Source organism: Balaenoptera musculus, chromosome 9 (assembly GCF_009873245.2).
Source record: "Balaenoptera musculus isolate JJ_BM4_2016_0621 chromosome 9, mBalMus1.pri.v3, whole genome shotgun sequence".
In the NCBI taxonomy this organism is placed as follows: domain Eukaryota; kingdom Metazoa; phylum Chordata; class Mammalia; order Artiodactyla; family Balaenopteridae; genus Balaenoptera; species Balaenoptera musculus.
The window spans coordinates 92720355-92741042 of record NC_045793.1 but is presented as its reverse complement, the minus strand read 5'-3'; the positions used below and the strand labels follow the sequence as shown (position 1 = coordinate 92741042).

Below are 20688 nucleotides of genomic sequence, written 5' to 3'. Positions count from 1 at the left end.
TCCTTCTAGAGAATTTTAAATTTCATTTATTGTGTTGTTCATCATTGTTTGTTTGCTCTTTAGTTCTTCTAGGTCCTTCTTAAATGTTTCTTGTATTTTCTGCATCTATTTCCAAGATTTTGGATCATCTTTACTATCATTACTCTGAATTCTTTTTCAGGTAGACTGCTTATTTCCTCTTCATTTGTTTGGTCTGGTGGGTTTTTACCTTGCTCCTTCATCTGCTGCATATTTCTCTGTCTTCTCATTTTGCTTAACTTACTGTGTCTGGGTTCTCCTTTTCACAGGCTGCAGGTTCGTAGTTCCTGTTGTTTTTGTTGTCTGCCCCCAGTGGCTACGGTTGATGCAGTGGGCTGTGTAGGCTTCCTGGTGGAGGGTACTAGTGCCTGTGTTCTGGTGGACGAGGCTGGATTTTGTCTTTCTGGTGGGCAGGACTGCGTCTGGTGGTGTGTTTTAGGGTGTCTGTGACCTTATTATGATTTTAGGCAGCCTGTCTGCTAATGGGTGGCATCACGTTCCTGTCTTGCTAGTTGTTTGGCATAAAGTGTCCAGCAGTGTCACTTGCTGGTCTTTGAGTGGAGCTGGGTCTTAGCGTTGAGATGGAGCTCTCTGGGAGAGCTTTCGCCGTTTGATATTACATGGAGCCATGAGGTCTTGGGTGGGCCAAGTCCTGAACTCGGCTCTCGCGCCTCAGAGGCACAGGCCTGACACCCAGCCGGAGCACCAAGACCCTGTGAGCCACACGGCCCAAGTCTACAGTTGCTCCCAAAGTCCACTGCCTCAGTTTGGGGATGATTCATTGTCTATTCAGGCATTCCACTGATGCAGGGTACATCAAGTTGATTGTGGAGATTTAATCTGCTGCTCCTGGGGCTTTTGGGAGGTCTGAGGTCTTCTGCCAGCGTTCAGTAGGTGTTCTGTAGGAGTTGTTCCACATGTAGAAGTATTTCTGATGTATTTGTGGGGAGGAAGGTGATCTCCACATCTTATTCCTCCACCATCTTGAAGGTCTCCTTCAGTGTCTTTTTCATTCCTGCTCTTTTCAGCTTCCTTCAATAGGGTAGTTTTAATTTGCCTTCACTCATTATAGTCGGTTGAACATCTTTCCATATGTTTAAGCACCATATACTTTCTGAATTTTCTATAGCTAGTGATTCAGCCTTTTGTGTCTGATATAAGTTGCAGATATTTTTTCTCTGCCATTTGTCTGTTGACATTATTTACATTGTTTTCTACAATGCAAAAGATTGTACATTTTTGAAGTCAAATTCCTTTTATTGCTGTTGGATTGTGTCATATTTAGAAAACCTTTCCCTACTTCCAGGTTATAAAAAAATTCATCCATGATTTCTATTATCTCTGTATGGTTTTATTTTGTTAACATTTAGATCTTTATCTCATTTGGAATTTATTCTTGTGTATGGTGTAAAGTATGGGTACAATTTTATCTTTTCCCAATTGTTCTAACATCATCGATTTAAAAGTCTATCTTTTTCCCAGTTATTTGAGATGCCACCCTTATCATACACCAACTGCAGATCTATGTCAGTGTGCTTCAGGCCTCTATTCCATTGGGTTGTCTATCTATTCATGCACCTGTGTCACACTGCTTTAATTACAGAGACCTAATAGTGTGTTGTTTCATAATCTTGTAGAATTTACTAGACCTCCTATTGTGTCCTCCTTTTTCAGGATTTTCCTAGATATTTGGGTTTTTTAATTTTTCCATATGAAATTTAGAATTAACTTATTTAGCTCCAACAAAAACCACCCTTTTGGCATTCGGAGGGGGAAGAATGGATATCTGTATGATGTTGTCATCCTATTCCCCTGCCAAAAAAAAAAAGTCTTTACATTTTTTCAAATTTCATTTTGTGTTTTTGTATCTTTCAGGAGTGTTTGAAATTTTTCCTGTACAGATTTTGCAGATTTCCTTTGAGTTTATTCCTAAGTAGTTTGTCTTTTGTTGTTTTTGATGTTGCTGTTTTAAATGAGATCTTCCATTGTTATTTCTAGCAGATTATTGTTTGTATATATTAAAGCTATTGACTTTTCAGGCTAATTTTATATACAGATACCTTACTGAATTCTCTTAGTTTGAATCAGTTTCAATTAGTTTTATTTTTTAGGCCTTTTATGTTTTCCAGGTACACTGCACCCATATCACTGGCAGAGATAGTTTTTATCTCTTCTTTTCTAATTCTCGTGTCTTTAAATATTTTATCTGTACGATTATATTGGCCAGTAAATCCAACATAATATTAAATAAAATGGAGAAAATGGCCATCTTTGCCTTCTTCCTGAGTTTAGTGGGAAAGGGGCTATGGTTTCAATATTAAGCAGATTAAGAACGCTACAGATTTCATCATATTAAGGAAGGATCAATCAGTTCTTTTGAATGCTTTGTGTCAAGAATGTTTATTGAATTTTATCATCACAGATGTTTACAGATTCCCTAAAATTGAATCATCCTTACATTCCTGGAATAAACCTCATTTGATCATAATGTATTCTTTTTCTTTAATGTGCTATTGGGTTCGGTCTACTATTTGGGAATTTTTAATCAATGATTGCATCGATTTTCATAAATGACATTGCTTTACAATAATTTAACAGATGCATAGTTCTCTTGTATATATATACCATAATTTGCTTCAGTAGTTCCCTACTCATGACCACTTAGATTATTTCCACAGTTCATTAGTATTAACAATGCTAAATACAAATTGGAGATAAGCCCTTTTGCCTTTCTGTTTCTATATCCCTATTTAAAATTTATAGCCTGGGATTGTTGGATCAAGGGAAATTCCCATTTTATATTTTATGAGGTACTACTGTTTCCCAAAAAGGAACAGTGGAATTTTTAACTGGATGTAGAGCTTCATTATTTTCTTCCCATTAGAAAAGGTACCAGAAGTTTACCCTACTATGAGAAAACAGGAGATATCCTTTCTGTCTAATTTTCCTACCTCAGGATATGGTTTACAAACAGCATGAAAAGTGCTGTAAAGAAGCTTTGGTCAAGGAATTAAGGCTCCCCGTCTACCACTGGTGGGCTGTATGATCATAATTTTAATCTCCATGTTTCCCATATATAAAGAGAAACTAAAATTTTGATCTCACAGCATTATTATGAAGATGATTTGAGATAATGGATGTGAAGTTGTTATATAAATGAAAGGATATATAGAGTTTTTTATTTCTTTTAATATTTTAGCTTTTTTTTAAAGTATTTGTTTATTTATTTATTTATGGCTGTGTTGGCTCTTCGTTTCTGTGCGAGGGCTTTCTCTAGTTGCGGCAAGTGGGGGCCACTCTTCATCGCAGTGCGTGGGCCTCTCACTATCGCGGCCTCTCTTGTTGCGGAGCACAGGCTCCAGACGCGCAGGCTCAGCAACTGTGGCTCACGGGCCCAGCCGCTCCGCGGCATGTGGGATCTTCCCAGACCAGGGCTCGAACCCGTGCCCCCTGCATTGGCAGGCAGACTCTCAACCACTGCGCCACCGGGGAAGCCCCAAGGATATATAGAGTTTTGTAGGAAAGTCTGATTACAGTTGTGTTTACTATAATCAATTAATGTTTAACAAGTAAACTACTCATTTAACTTGTACACATTAAGATGTGATCTGCTATGTAACAAAGAAGGGTTAATTCATTCAGATGAGATGGAGAGATGAAGGAGAGAACATTCCTGAGGGCATAATAGACCCCTTTGTGGAAGACCTAGCAGGCATTCTCACCCGTTCTCCCTGACCTGCTTCTCACTATAGAGGCTAAGAAAGTATACTCATATACTCGTTTTCTTAGTCTTCCTTGAAGCTAGGAGTATTACTGGTTCTGGCCTTGGAGATCTAAAGGGAAGTCTACGGGGAGAGGGAATCCTCTGGAAATTTCTTTTCTCACAAAAAAAGAAGAGGAGAGTCTCTGTTCCACTCCACTTCCTTCATTTTCTGTCTCTGAACGTAGCTGGGTGAGAACTTAATGCTTGGAGTGGAGGCAGCCATCTTGAAGCCATGAGGCAACAAGTCAGTGTGCCCTCTTGCAACTACGGGCCAACATTCTAAGAATGGCAGAGTGGATGCATGGAGAAGAACCAACCAGCGGCCCTGGTGAAACTGTTGAGTCAAACCTACAGACACGTATCACCAGAATTCTGAGGTAAACAAAAAACATCCTTATAATTTAAGCCTCTGACAGTGAAATTTTCTGCAGCTGAAAGCACCTTACATGAAATAAGTAAAAACCAATACTTTATAGGTATTACCTATTGGATTCCTTATAACAAGTCTGTGAAAGCCTTCCCTTCCAGAATGAGCAGGGCCCAAGGATTTGGTTAATCCTAGAACGCAAAATACCAGATCCTGGCCTGGGCATAAATTAACCCAAATAGCTACTGCCTTCACAGCCAGGAAGCAACTGTCTTTCTGTCCTGAATTGGGGTAGTCAGGAAAAAAAAAAGTCTAGGGCAGACGTTACAGACTGGCAAATTCAGCTGGCTGACATGTTATTAGCTTTTTTCTTTTTTTAAAAAAACAGATGAGAAAATATAAGGCTCAGAGCATAATTTAGTAGTAAATAATGGTGCCAGATTCAAACCCAAGATGTGATCTCCAACCAGACTCATTCTAATTCACTAATACCACATTCTTTGCCTCCTTTCACAGGGGAAAGGAGTGATTCTTCCCATCCACGTAGAAGTACTTGGCCATCCAAGATATACTAAATTACAGAGAAGGGAGTGGACAAATATTATATTATGATTACAAAAGTACTTTGGCTTTTATGGAAGAAACTGGACAAATTTTGGATTTGTTTAATATGCAATATAATAGATTAGTAATGCATGCTGGCTTTCTGACTCTCCACAGGAAGAATTGAGCTGCGGCCACTTGACATTCTGGTGTATACCAAGATCGAGTTACACCCTACAGTAATCATGAGACATAAAAGAAAAACACTATTTCAAAATTGTCGTGTTAGACACCAACTCATTGTGCAGGCTGATGCCAACCACATATAACAAAAGGAAAATTAAATTACTTGAGAATGCAGCCCTAGGAAAAGTACAGTCAAAGAATAATTACGTGTACAATTTAAGAGGCTGTAAGGTGATGGGCCTCCACTGCTTGGATTCTAGTTCAAAAGAAGAAAAGGGTGCTCAAGAAATTGAAGAGCTTTATGTTCCAAAAATGTATCTGGATGAATATTGGCAAAGTGTAGGCATACAGTCTTTCATCTGATGGAAGATAATAAAAAAACCTTCTCATGAGGCAATAGTTCAAGCCGGCTTTTTTTTTCACCACCACTAAAAGAAACAGCCTCTTTAGTACTGAGATACCCATGTTGCCATGGTACACAGTGACTTCTAGAACTTCGTATCAGGGGTATTAAGGAGGTTGGGAGGGTATAAGGATAGTCAGGTTCATACAGTCAGCACTATGCTTTTCAGCAGAAAAATATCAGTTCTCACCATGTTGAACTATAAACACACACAGACCTTTCCAGCTAACAGTTAACAGAACAAAAATATATATCTTATTTTTCACTTTCACTGGGATTTGGGATGATACTGCATTTAAGAAAAAAGGAATAATGTGTGGCTACAAGAATAGCTTTCCAATGAAAAACATGATTATCAAAATAGAAAATGCAGTGAAGGCAGCATGGAGCAGACTGGATATGGGGGAAAAAAAACAAAAACCGAAAAACAGAAGCAGTGAATGAGAAGGTATTATTTCAGAACTCAAGTAAAAACACATAAAAAGTGATGAAAAGATAAGAAATGGGGGGGGGGGGGCAGGTGTAAGAGAACCAGTACATGTTAAGTAGAGAGATATTCTACAAGGAACAAAGAGAGAAGACAGAATATCAAGCCTCCAGAAATTTCCCTAGAGCTGGGCATTAACCAGGAGATGTTAATAAAGTTCAAAGATTAATATATTCACACTACTATATATAAAATAGATAAACAAAAAGACCTATTATATAGCACAGGGAACTATATAGAATATTTTATAATAACCTATAATGGAAAAGAATCTGAAAAAGAATATATGTTTATGTATGTGTGTATTTTATATATATATATATATATATAACAGAGTATGTATAACTGAGCCACTTTGCTGTATACCCGAAATCATTGTAAATCAACTATACTTCCATAAAAAAAAAATTTTTTTTTTAATTTAAAATGTTCAAGGATAATGAAAACAACCTACAAAGACTTGGGCAGAAAAAAAAATTGTTAAAACTAAACCAAAATTACTTTGGTATCAGACTTCTCTTACAGAGGTCTAAATGCCATAAAAAATTTAAGCAAAAATACTATTATTACCCAATGAATTGTATACACCCCCAAATTATCATTATATAAAAAAAATAAGTGAAATTTCTCTGACATTCAAAATCTCTGAAATTACACCACCACAGCAGTACCCTGTCTGAAGAAAATTAATTGAGTATATTCTCTAGCTGACCGAAACATGAATCAAAGTCAAGGAGTCAGGTGAATGTGAATATAAATATAAAAGAAATTGCAGTGAATAATAAAAGGAGTAAAATAATTTATGTTTCTCTTTTAACAGAGGCCTTGTAGCAAAGCTACTTAGCAGTTTGTACAAACACACACTATAAAAATTCCTCTGTGTTTTAACAAGTGAAGAAGTTGACCTTTTAAAGGCTTGACTCAGCGTGGTGAAGGAAGGAAAGACGAGAAACCATCCAAACACTTTAAATTCTTTTCCACATACCGACTGGGACCTAAATAAATACTCATCCTTTACAAAAGAAACTGTTCTGCCACCTGAAAAGTGAATCCCAAGGAGGACCGAGTCCTCAGGAGGGTGGCTCCTCTGGGGACCCAGGGGTGAGCCAGACAATACCTGGTGCTGGGCTACAAGAAGAATCACTGTCCAAAATACAGAGTCTGCAACAAAGGGCTCGTATAAGAGAGAGGACTCCCACATCTAGAGGAAACACATAAGCCACACCAGAACACAGCACGTGACGTGGCATCTCAATGGATATTAAATATGAGGTGGATTCTCTCCCCAGGGTCCTTTGCTCCCAAGAGTGTAGGCTGGTAGAATTTCCACTGGTCCGCTGCCCGTTTCTCCTGAAGTGAGAGCTTCTGTTCTCCAGGCTTTCTCTACTTTACTGCCTCTGCCTCCCCAGTTACGCCAGGGCCCCTCTGCCAAGAGTTGCCCTGGGGATTCTGAAGCAGGTGCTGTCTCCGCTTGACTTCAGCCAGCTCAGATAGCTCCATGGTGGCCCAAGCATCTTCCTCAGAGGAACGTCTGCCATTCCCAGCCTGGAATCCTGGGTCATCAGCTTCTCGGTGAGACACTCTGGGCAGTAGGCCTTACAATTCCAGAGGATAGAAGAGGTATCTCAGTAAGGGACTTGGGGGCAATGTTTTAGTAGCTTTGGAGTCGATGCAGATGGTTCTGCTCACCACAGTCTTCCCTGAAAGTATTTTCAAGCAACCTCAGAGCCCTTGCATTCATCATGGCTGCTCCTGGATGCCACACCAACTAGTCTGGTGGTTCATGACATCAGATATAGTCCTCATAATTTATACCTCACCTGTAGCTGACAAGGCTACATCAGACCTAGGAACTGATATGCCTCTTGGCCCTGTGCCACCATCTTTCCATCTGCCAGCATCTTCCTTGGCAACTTCTGAGATGCTCCAGAGCAGCAGATTCTCTGGGTTCCATGATCTGAATGTTTTCCTCTCCCCCAAAATTCATGTTGAAAACCTAAAGCCCAAGATGACTATTAGGAGTGAGACTTTTGGGAGGTGATTAGGTCATGAGGGTGGAGCCTACATGAATGGGATTAGTGCCCTTATAAAAGAGTCCCCAGAGAGCTAGCTGGCCCCTTCCACCATGTGAAGATACAATGAGAAGTCTGAAACCCAGAAGACGGTCCTCACTCACTGGCAGAACTCACACTCTGGACCTTTCCCAGTAGACCTAACTTTAAGCCACAATAAAAGCAGCCTTCTGTGAAGGGGCAGGGGTCATCCAAGGCACTGCAGCCTTTTTGTCCAGGAGCAGCTGCTTCTTCTGTTTGGGGGCCATCTATCCCAAGAGTTTCTCCTTTCTTTGGAAGGTCTGAGGGCAACGTAGTCACCCTGCTAGGGTCTGATTCTTCAGATGGCCTCTCGGGTCAAGATGCACTGCTTCTGAAGAAAACCACTGGTGCTGGGGAAACTTCCAATGCCCATATTGGGGGAAATTTTCCAAACCTGAGATTGAGGTGCAGGAGAAACACTGAAGACAGTGTTTGATGAGAGAAGAGCTGGGAGTAGCTCATGGATGAAAGGAACCTGGGTGATCCATTGGTCATGGCATGCCCTCCTACCTGTAGTGGAGTGTATGCTCCACTATAACCCTGCTTTAAAACCTTTCGAAGTATGGGTAGGCACTGTAATTTAATTCTCAAAAATTATTCTTAACAAAGAAGATATAAGATGTAAAATATAAGGGAATAATAAACCATGAAACCATCACACGAATCCATTAGCTTATTGTTAAAATGTAATTCTGAGGAAAAAGATAGAAAATACAAATATAGAATATTGGGAAGAAAAGGGGATATTGATAGATAAGGTGAAGTTTTTTAAGAGTTAAGAGAATATTATGAATGGACTTGAGGACAAGGGGAGTGGGAAGGGTGAGCTGTTACGAAGTGAGAGAGTGGCATGGACATATATACACTACCAAATGTAAAATAGATAGCTAGTGGGAAGCAGCCACATGGCACAGGGAGATCAGCTCGGTGCTTTGTGTCCACCTAGAGGGGTGGGATAGAGAGGGTGGGAGGGAGACGCAAGAGGGAGGGGATATGGGGATATATGTATATGTATAGCTGATTCACTTTGTTATAAAGCAGAAACTAACACACCATTATAAAGCAATTATACTCCAATAAAGACATTAAAAAAAAGAAATATTATGTACAAATGTGTTATGATGATAAATAGAATCTTGATGAAATAAAAGATTTTCTAGGAAAATATAAACAACCAAAACTGACTAAGACTTAGGCAGAAAGGTAAGCAGGTCAATAACCAGAAAAAAAATCCTTACAATAGCCTAGTGACATTTTAGATGTTCAATCTTAAAAAGAGATCAAAGAGTTACTTCTTCAAAAGGAGTTGGGTCCACATGGTTTCATGAATCAGTTTTTTCCAACCTCAAGACTATAGAGTATAGAGAAATATAGAAAGCTTGCCAATTCTTTTACAAAGCTATGAAAACCCTGACATTAAATATAGAAAACACAAAAATATAAACTATAGATCAAGCTAAATTATGGCTATAGATTAAAAACAAATATTAAATATTAGCAAATCAAATCAAGCAGACTATTGAAAGAATAATGCATAATAATAAATTGGAATTTATTTCAGGAATGCAAAGATGGTTTAATGTCAGGCAATCTATTAGTACAAGTCACTAGGTTGGGGAAGTTTAAGATTCATTCTGATTAGAATAAATTCTTTATAATATAGGTCAGAAAAATATTTACTGAACATGATAGTGTATCTTTGTTAAACCAGCAGCCAGTAGGAGACTTAAGTGTGACAAATTAGAGGCATTCACTTTAGAGTGAGACTCATGACAAGGGGGTGTGACATCACTGCAGGTATGTCATTTTGCCCTTCAGTTTCTTGTTTATCATATTTGAAATCACTAAAAATAATTAGGCTCCTTATAGGTGTGAGTGTGGGAAACATGAACATTCATATTCTGCCAGTTGAAATATCAGCTGGAACAACCTTCCTGAAGAGCAAAGTTGTCAAAAATTTATAAATGTGCAATCCCTTTTCAATCATTTTCTTATCGAAGAATCTATCCAAAATATTTTTAAAGTGGTACACATATAATTGCACACAAATACAAGGTCATACATGTAGTTGTTTACACTAGTGAAAAATAGAGGGGAAAGAAACATAACTGGGGACTTCCCTGGTGGCACAATGGTTAAGATTCCACGCTTCCAATGCAGGGGGCCCGGGTTCAATCCGTGGTCAGGGAATTAGATCCCGCATGCATGACACAACTAAGAGTTTTCATGCCACAACTAAGGAGCTGGTGAGCCACAACTAAGGAGCCCACCTGCCACAACTAAGGAGCCTGCCTGCCACAACTAAGACCCGGTGCAACCAAATAAATAAAGAGAAAAAGAAATATAACTGTCCCCTATAAGGGACTGTTCACCGAAACTCTGTTCCATCCATTAGCCAGAATACCATGCAGTCATTAAAAATGATTCTGTTAAAGATTACCTAGTGGCATGAGAAATATGTACAATGTTTTGTTAAATTTTAAAAATCACATAGCATGTTTCCACTTTAATTTTAGAATTGTATACACAGAAATAGAAATAAAAAATCCAGAAGCACATATATAAGGTTGTTAATCCTGGACAACAGGACTCTCTTTACTCTATTTTGCTCTTCTCTGTTATCTAGATTTTCCACCATGAACATGTATAATGCTAGAAATCCAAAAGTCATACAAATGGTATTTATTCATTCAACACACATTTACTGAGACTTACTATGTGCCAAGCACTTCTAGGTGCTGGGCTTTTGGTAGTAAACCAGACAGATCAAGTTATCCTCTCACTCCAGGGAAGAGAGACACAAGACAATGTCACTCAGTGATAGTGTCCTAAGGGAAACAGAACGAGATGTGATGGAGAGTGGCTGGTGGGGAGGGCTTTGTTGGACAGTCACAGAAGGCCCCTCTGAGAAGGTGATGGGCTAAGACCTGAATGAGGAGAAGCCAGGAGTTCAAAGATGATACAAGCAGACTAGTCAGTATGGATGAGCTTGCACAATATTATTAAATGAAAAACAGCCTATTATAAAACAGTATGGGCTACAGTATGTACATTTTGCATCTAAAAATCTCTTAGGATATTTAGAAGATGTTACCAGTAGTCATTATCACTTTGGCAGTTATGGGTAATTTTTACTTTTTTCTCTTTGCATATCTGTATTTTAGATATCCATTTACAATGACTATGTATCATTGTTACTCATTCCCTCATTCAAAAAAATTTAGTAAGGCCTGTTCTATGGTGCTGGAAATACAGCAACAACCAGAGAAAAATCCCAGACTTTTTATGGAGCTTTACTTTGGATATGAGGGAACAGACTTTAAAATTTTTAATTAAATTAAATAGTATGTTAATAAAATATTAATAAAAATATTAAATAGTAGGTAAATATCTTGAACATAAAAGGCAGTGAGGTGGGATGTATGAAAATGTGGAGAGAAGGGACAGTCTAATTTGGGGGTGGGCCATACAGCTTTTTAGGGAAAAGGCTTTCTAGGCAGAGGAATCAACAACACAAGTGCCAAAGGAGTGAGAATGCTGAGGCCATGGGCTGGAGTGAGTGAGCTGGCAATGAGGTGATGATGGATGGACGATGGAGTGAAGAGGTCAAAGACAAGGTGTGGAGGGGGTCGGGGAGCAGATCCCACAGGGTGGTCAAGTCCTTGCAAAAACATTTACTCTGAGACACAGAAAGGCACAGGAGGGTTTTTGAGCAGACATGAGACATGATACAACAATTTTTAGCAGAATCACTCGGGCTGCTATGTTGAGAACAGACCACAGGGAGCAAGGGCAGAAGTAGGGACCCGTTAGGAGGCTATTGCAAGAATGATGAAGGTTTGGACCAGGATGACAGCAAAGGTGTGGTCAGATTCTGGTCTACAAGTCTGGGTCTGTATCAGAATTAGAGTCAATAGAGTTTGCTTCTGGATTACTTGTGGCAAGTGGGAGAAAAAGAAATCAAGGATGACTCTAAGGGTTGATCCTGAGCAACCGGAGTTGTTATTAGCTGAGGTAAAGAAAACTGCAAGGGGAATAACGTTTGTTTGTTTATTTGTTTGTTTGCAGGAGAGGCATTAATTTTGGACATGCTGAGTTTGAGACAGCTGTTAGAGATCCAAAAGAAGAACTCAACCAAGCAGCCGGATATATGAACGCAGAGTTCAGGAGAGAACTCTAGGCTGGACATGCACATGTGCGAATCCTTCAGGTAAGGATGGCATTTGACTCCATGATCTAGATGAGATCACCAAAAAAGGGGGAGAGACAGAAAAGCAAAGGGATGGGAAGCCTGCGCCCTGGAACATTCCACCATTAATGATCCAAGAGAAGAGGAGAAAGAGCAATGGAGGCTGAGAAGGTAAGAAAATGAGGTGGAAGGAGAGGAACTAGAAAAGCATAGTGTCCTGAAAGCTACATGAAGAAAATACTTCAAGATGGAGGAAATGACCAACAGTAAAATGAGACCAGATAAAAGATGACTTGATTAGTAATGTGGAGTGTACTGCCCTTGACCAGAACCGCTTCAGTAGAGCTGTGATGATCAAAGTTTGATTGGAGGGGGTCCAAGAGAGCATGGGAGGACAGAAATTGGAGTTAGCATGAGATTTGCTTTAAATAGAAGGGGAGAATGGGGTTTCAGTTAGTAAGATGAAGAGAAGATTTTTTTTTTCTTGAAAGCTGGGTAAAATGAAATAAATTATAAAGGGGGAAAATAGAAGATTTTTACTGGAATTGGGGAAATATAAGCCTATCACATTTATTCCAGGAAAAACAAACCACTAATTGGTGGAATATTTTCAGATCTTTGGGCACTTTGCCCCTGACCACCATCTTTGAGGTCAGAATCAGGAAGAAACAATTCAAGGTTAATGGAGAGAAATAAAGATGTTTTCAAGGCAGTATGGTGACCACCTCTGGCTTCTTTTTATAAGTTAGTCTCCTATCCCACCAGTCCCTTGACTCTCCTGGGCTTATCTTCCTTGGAACTTCTTTTTCCTCACTGCCCACTTTTTCCACATGCCAGCATCAACCCTCTGAAATCCAGGGTCAGTAGACCCACAGAATGAAGACTCTTAAAGCAAACTTTATGTGCTTCCAATAAAATCTCTTTCTTGAAGAAAAACTCAGTATTGCAAATCAGCTTGGTTTATTTTTCGAGGATCAAAATGCCACAAGCAGTCAGACTTCCTGAGCCAATAAAAGAAAACACTGGCTCCAGTTATCAGAGACCAAGAGGAGGGAGTAAGGGCAAAGGAGTAATTTTTCTGAAATTCTGAAAGTCAGGATTTCTTCAAATGAGAGCCCAATCCATGCAAAACAGGGCTCGGGATCAAATAAATTTGTTGAACATTTCATACTAATTCATCTCCCTGAGGATTTACGATGATGTTACCCAGAGAAATCCAAAAGAAAAACATATAAAAAATGTAACCTGACCTTCCCTTCCCCTTATTAAACAATTTAGTCTAAAGCCATTAGACAAGGCCAAGCAAAGTAGGTGTCTGCATGGCCTGGCCTGGGGTGCAGAGCCCAAGAGGAAGGCATTCCACGTAGGGAGTGGGGTACCATAGCAATGCCTGACTGGTTACCTACTGCAGTTGAATAAAGGCATCTAGTTTTCTCACGCCCTAAAAAGGGAGGTACGAAGCATGAACAGGAGTAAACTAGAATGATCCATGTGGTGGTGGATCAGAATTAGAGATATCGGTATAAATATCTCTATGTATTAGAATTGGAAGCTTAGAAATAAATGTAGATATAAATGTTTGTATATATGTGTTAGTGACTCTGTGTGTGTATGTGCATATGTATGTATGTATTCAAACCTACATCATCTTGCTTTGTCCAGTGAAGGGGCCTGGAAGCAGTGCCACCCAAGAGCCATGAGCACAACCAGACCAGGGACCTAGGCTTCCAAATATTATTCTCCAGTAAAAGTAACCAGAGCTTCTTGAGAAATGGCTTATTCCAAGACTCTGGCAGGGAAAGTACAGATGATCTTGGAATATCTTGCCAGAAAGCAAGGAAGTGCTCAAAGAATAAGGGAGACCTGTCAAAAGAACATAGAAGCCAACTTGAAGAGGTTCCCACTGGCCAAATCTGGGACAATTTGAACATCAAATAAACAATGAGAGCAAATGCAATTCAATGATAATCCTAGCGTCCATGCTGATATAAACAAATGAATAACTTGAAACTTCAATGAAGAATGGGATATGTACATGGTCTTAAAATCTCTCCCTATAAAATACCTATGAATTACAAAGTATAAAAGTGTCACTTCACACTGAAGAAACCATGCAGACATCAGTAATCAAGTTATCAAAGTAAACATCCAGATGTGACAGTCCTACAATTCTTACCGTAAGTGAATAACTTGAATCTAATTATGAGGAAACATCAGACAAACCCAAATCAAGGAACATTCTACCAAATAACTGGCCTATATTCAAGTGCAAGAAAGAATGAGGAACTGTTCCAGACAGAAAGAGACTAAAAAGACACATTTAAATGCAATGCTTGAATATAAACTGGGTCCTTCTGCTATAAGAACATAAAAAGCACAAGTGGAAAAATTTGAATGAGACCTGAGTTTCAGATGGTAGAAATGAATGCATGTTAATTTCCTGATTTGTATGGTTGTGTTGCAGTTATGCAGGTCAATGGCCCTGTTTGTAAGAAATATACACTGAAGTCCTGGGGGTCATGGGGATATCAAGTTGGCAACTCACTCTCAAATGATTCAGGGGGAAAAATGGCTATGGACTATAATTGCAACTTTTCTGTAAGCGTGAGATAGTTTCAAAATAAAATTGTATATTTGGAGGAAAAAAAACCTAATCCTGATTCTCAAACACATATGATTGTCGAAGTTGCCTGGTGTGATAACACCCCTTGGAATTAAGCTTCCACAGCAGATCCTTGGAGGGGCCCTTCTGCAAGCAGTCCTATTCAACCCCTTAGTATACAGGGAGGCTCCATGGAGAGGACAGCCTTCTGAGTTTGGAGCCAAAGCATTTAGAAGCAGCCTTGCTCTTCTCTACCCATGAACACAAGCTGAGGTGAAAAGAAGGAAGAAAAAGAACTCTGAATTGTCTACACAAAGGGACAAGTTGAGAAAACATTTAGAATTTATGTCAAGTTCATTGCATCTTGGTAGAAACAGGAATCAGCCTAATATAATAAAAGTACAAGTAGTGCTCTCATGGTACCATTTAATCTTATCTGTACCTAGCTTTTAAGGAAGAAGTCCTAAATATTATTTAGTATAAACATTGTAGATATCATTAAAATCAAATTAAAAGATGAAAAACACTGACGTTCTGAGAAGCAAAGGACCTTGTGGAGGTGAAGCCAGGATTAGAAGCCATGTTTGGCATCCCACGACTGTCTAAATGGATGTCCATGCTCTCTCCACTACACTAGGTGGTTTTCTGTAAGAATAGAGAAATTATATTCTGTTCTCCAACAAACAGAATGGTCTGGAAAAATTGAGACAGAGATGAACTAATCAGAATTTGACTAAGAATCCACTTGTCACTCTATTTAAGACATATTTTCTTAATCTTTTACCAAAAAAAAAAAAAAAAATCCCCAAACATGTAGGATGGGTAGTTGAATAGTCTTCTAAGATATATTCCTAATTTACCAATGCATGTCCTCTTAATGCCCCTCTGCTCACTCTGCTTCATTAATTCCAACTCCCAATCTACCATCTTGTAAATGGGAGCAATAAGTTACTGGTAACCTAAAAAAATTCATTCGGTATCCACATTGCTTCTCCCATAAAGTTCACTATGTTACTGAAATACAAAGTAATCTTGCTTTTCCTTCCGTCTTCCAAATGTAATACTTGTGAGTTTATAGGAAAGACAGTTGGAACCAGAAAACAAAATAGTATCAGTTACTAATATTTCCCATTCTCTGCTAAAGCTTGTCTTATCTGAAGCTTGTAAGGTTATTTAATCTTTTCCATCATCTCAGGGAGAAGAAAGCCTGGAAAATCCTAGTCATTCCACAGTAACTATCAGTGGGACTTTCCATAACTAACTGGATGCAAAATAAAAATCTTAAGAAGTTGATCCAATTCTAAAACTACTTCTCAACTTATAAATAAATATGAAGAGACAACCCATCCATATTTTCTTCAAATAACATCTGGTTTCTTGGCCAGACTGCTAATACCTGAAGAAGTTTCTGAGTTTGTTCCAACAAATCTACATTTAAAGAGCTTAAAAACGCATTTATGCACTAAACATTCTTTTCTACATCTGACTTAGGGCCAGAGATGGGACTGTGAGACAGAACCTTGCCAAGAAATTGGAAAGATGGGGAATAAAATGGCCTTCTAAAAGTTAAACTGTGAAATCAACACTTGATGGATCAGGGCAAAGAAATGAGAAATCACCATATGGACAGAGGGAACTATATTCAGTATCCGGTAATAAACCATAATGGGAAAGAATATGAAAAAGAACATGGATGTATGTATGTATAACGGAATCACTTTGCTGTACACCAGAAACTAACACAACATTGTAAATCAACTATACTTGAGTTAAAGAAAGAAAGAAACAAATCACCACATGGGGACAAAAAAGCTTCTAGGCCAGCAAGATTTGGCTGTGACCCCACTAAAGATATAATACACATATCTGAAGACTATGTTAATTGATCATGGAGTCATAGAAGAAGAATTGCTAAGACAACCTGAGCAGTACCCTCCAAGGCCCCGTGCAGAGGGGAGGGAGTCTGGACCAGCAGCATTGGGGTAGCATAGAATCAGCGACAAGGCACCACTCTGGTGAAAATGATGCATCACTTTATCTTAGCCTGATTACGCTGGGCTGGCCTGTCTTATGCATGATGGAAAGCTCAACATTGAGCACACGGCCTAACCTAGAGCAGGCAATCATTAGACTCCATGGATTTGCTCCAACTCTTCGCTCACAACTTCCTGATTAGAATTTGGCTCTCCACATAGTTCTGCCTACAGGGAGAGAATGACCTAGTCAGATTTGAGAATTCTGGCCCCCATGCCAGCTGCAGCACTCACTGAAATATACAGTGTAACATTTTGAGCTTGTTTGCTCCTAGTCTGCTCCCAAAAGAAGGGCCCTTGAGTGTGCTGCCAGATCAACTGTCTGAGCCCACAGGGCTGGCAGGGAGTCTCTGGGCCATGGTACATTCACCAGGATGGCGATGACGGCGGTGGCCATGGGGATAGCTGCGGCCGCATGCTGAGCACCTTTTGTACGATGTGTCAGACCACTGCACTATGTGCTATTCATACTTGAACTCATTTCATCCCCACAACAAAGCAATACATTAGGCATTAGTAGTATTCCCATCCAGTAACTTACCCAAAGACCCACACTAGGAATCTGAATTCAGAGGCAGATTTATCTGACTCTAAAGCCTAATCCCTTACGTTGTGAAAATACTACCTTGGGGCGGGGGAGGGGGGGTGGCCATGAACCCTATCCTTGTCCTGGCCAAACTCCTCTGTGTCAGCGGTGTGCTCTGGGCCATCTCAGTCCACCTTCGACATGACTACTCATCAATACGCCACTACCGTACAAGGCTTCACAACAACGAACACAAAGAGTAGCGCTTGACCCTTTATCACAAGTGCAGAAAGCCAAACCCCATCTCAGCGAACAGCATCCCCATCTAATCATGCCATCAGTACTGTAAGCTTCAGAAGCCAAAAATGACTGTTCCCTCCCCCTCACCACCCTGCAGCATAGCGTCTAGTCATTTGCACCTCCTTCAATAAGCCTCTTCAATATCAATACTTCCCTAATGCGTCCACTTCTCACCATCACCGTTGCCACTCCCCGTCTTTCACCTGGCTCTCTCTACAGACATCTCCTAGGTCATGTTTCGGCTTCTTCTCTTGTTTTTCTTTATTCTCAACCATACAACCAGTTTTCTTTATAAAATCCAATCACGGCATTCCACTGCTTAAATATCCTTCCCTGGGTCCCCAACCTCCCGCCATACTCCATGCTTCAGTCTAATAGTGATTGGCCTGGAGTTCTTGGAATATTCTCAGCCCTGCCTGTGGCAGGATGTCCTGGAATACACCGGCATCCCCCTGGACCAGTCTTCCCTCCATGCCTCGTTCCCTGTAATGGTCAGCTCGTCCAGGGGTTTTGGGACTCGCTCCTGTCCCACCTCCTCCAGGAAACCTGGGTTAGGTGCCTGTCTGAGGTGGTCTCGTGCCCAGCTCATCCTTCACCCCACTGTATGGGAGTTCTTACTTACGTGACTCTACCCCCAGACCATGACGTCCCTGAAGCCCAGGACTCACTCTGATTGTACAGAATGCCTGACACGAAAAAATGCACGTTGAAAGAATGAATGAACGGACAAGAGCCTGTTACATCATAGATGTCAGAATCCACTCAGTTTCCTCAAGTCCCAGCTCTTGATCTTGAGAAAGCTGTCTAATCTCCGTCAACCCCAGATTCTCTGTCCGTAAACTGGAGATCATAAAACCTGCATTGTCAAGTTGTTGTGAGATTTAAACTAAATCATATGGTATGTGGAACGTCTTCAGCACCGTGCCTGGTACATAACAAGTACCCAAATGTTGGTTGTTGCTATTATTATTACAAAGACCTTCGACACTTGACAGAAAACATTCATGTTCTTGAAAGAGAACAGATACTCCCAGTCCACCACGATGACTCGGCTGCCCCAGGCCTCCTCAGCATCCATGGTTTACAGTCATCATGCACTATTTTGCATTCTCGAATATACTCCTTTGAAGGGTTCTGGCCCTTCCATACTGTCTTCAAGATGCCTAATACTTGGACAAATGCTTTTAGGTAAAATGATATCAAATTTGCCCCACATCTTACTGCCCACTGGAGCCTTAAACTATGGACATTCACATAGCACCTCCTAATGATGCAAATGCCATACGAAGAGGCCAGCATAACCCTGGGAAGAACACACACAGAGAAACAGCAACGGGGGGCAATTGACAGGTGGTGATCCCAAAATAGAAATCAGGTCTTAAAGAGGTCAGAACCAAGCTGAGGTCTCAGAAAGAGAGTGTCCTTTGTCACATGAGATTCAGAAAGGTGAATGATCAGACCAGTGGTTAAAAAACATTGTAGCATAACCCCTCTGTGGAATATTGTGCAGCCATTAAAAATAGGTAGGGGCCAACTAATAAAATGGTAAATAAGAACACATAAGAGATCGTGTTGTATAAAAAAGATAGACATAGGATTTTTGATTACAGAATGTAAAACTTGCTTAAAAGAAAATTTAAGGGAGTAGACCGAAATGTTAATGGTTATGACACAGTGATGAGTTTATTTTTTTTAACTGATTCCACACACCTTTTGCGGTGTTGTCACATTCCTTTAAAATGTAAAAAAAAAAAAAAAAAAAAAATCTGCCTGTCGTTCTCGCAGATGGCTCCTAGAAGAGCTGAGATAGTGCAGAAGACACGCCCTAGACTGAAGGGGGCACCAGAAGCCAGGAGGCTGACTCAGCAGCCTTTGAGCGTGGGCGAACCTGGGCCTGGAGCGCCCGGCCGGTCATTTGTTCACCGGCCACCGCCCCCCGGGGTCTCACTGAGTGCCCGCTAGCAGGCCGCCCGCGGTGGGCCCAGCCGCCACCCAGCCCCCGACTGTGTTGTCCCCAAGCGATCCTCTCGGCGAAGTTTGTTCTGGAGGGGAGGGAAGCGCCGCGAGCGGCTGGAGACCCCGCGACCTCGCCCTCCCCGGGCCCTGCGCCCCGGTGCCCCGCGTACCTCTTGCAGGGGATCAGCGCCTTCCTCTCGTCCAGCACCCTCACGCGTTGGTTGAGCCCGTCGTAGGAGAGCAGGGCGCGGCTGTAGCGCCCGGTGCTCTGCCGGTACAGCACCTGGCGCCCCTCCCACTGCTGCGGCGCCTGGCACGGGCGCTGAGCCCCCGGGGAGCCCCCGGCCGCGGGCCCCGGCGCCGCCGCCCCCAGGCCGCAGAGGCCGCCCAGAGCCCAGACCCAGAGGCCGCCCAGCAGCCAGGCGCCCAGGGCCCCCCGGGCCACGCGGAGGAGAGCGCGTCCCGGCATCGCCGTCCGCCGCGCCCGCCGCCCCCCGAGCCCCAGCCCGAGCCCGAGGGGGCGCTGAGCAGCCCGAGAGAAGCGCGGCGCGGAGCTCTCTCGCCGTGTGCCCGAGTGCGGTCTGGGCCAAGTTGCTGCGGGTCCCGGCGGCGGCCCCTACAGCTCTGGGGATGAGGACGCGCAAGGCCTGGGAGCCGGGCCCTGGGCCCTGGGGAAGCTCCGGTGAATCGTGCGGGAGCTATCTGTGCCTGGGCCGCTGCCCGCTGCAGCTTCTGTTTTCACTTGCTCTCTGCTGCCAACAGGAAATGCAGTGGCAGTGGTGCCACTAGCATCCTGACGGGCATCCGTGTTCTAAAGGGGGGCGGGGGGAAGCGATGAGAAGGGAAATGTTTCTCTGCTAACTTGAGTATTCAACGGGTAACCAACTCTGGGGAACGAACTCGAGGTCAAGGTCGGGAAAGCAGGGCCTCAGCACTTGCTGTGCCGCAGGTACCCTGTCCCTTTATCAAAATTGCCACCTGCTAATTCCAAATTAAAAATGGAAAAAAGGGTTCCTTCCTGAAGAAATGACACCAGTCGTTTATCATGGCCGTTTGGCAGCCCCCCACTCCCTGTACAGAGCCTGGGGGACTAGACAATAGGCCCTTGCTCTTGGGCTGAGGACTCAGGGACATGCCTGGAGGCCACATTTGCAGTGAGACTGCTCCACTCACTCATCACTTGACAATACCACAAGCCTAGAGGTTTGTGTGTCTGGGAGTT

At 41.7% G+C, this 20688-nt stretch overlaps 1 protein-coding gene across 3 annotated transcripts in view; it reads right to left on the bottom strand.

Annotated features, from left to right (window-relative positions):
- Positions 1–20212, bottom strand: part of EPDR1 (ependymin related 1) — a 30309-nt gene extending 10097 nt beyond the window's left edge. Inside the window, exons 1-3 of one of the 3 annotated variants that reach the window (XM_036864141.1) lie at positions 19637–20212; positions 15675–15682; positions 15492–15502 (exon numbers count right to left, since the gene is read on the bottom strand). In XM_036864141.1, the coding sequence (XP_036720036.1) occupies positions 15501–15502; positions 15675–15682; positions 19637–19935 (309 nt within the window). In that variant the 5' untranslated portion in view covers positions 19936–20212 and the 3' untranslated portion in view covers positions 15492–15500. Of the gene's footprint in view, positions 1–15491; positions 15503–15674; positions 15683–19636 lie in introns of those variants that run through there. The other 2 variants (XR_005021291.1, XM_036864140.1) reach the window with 2 other exon arrangements.
- Positions 20213–20688: the final 476 nt, after the last annotated feature.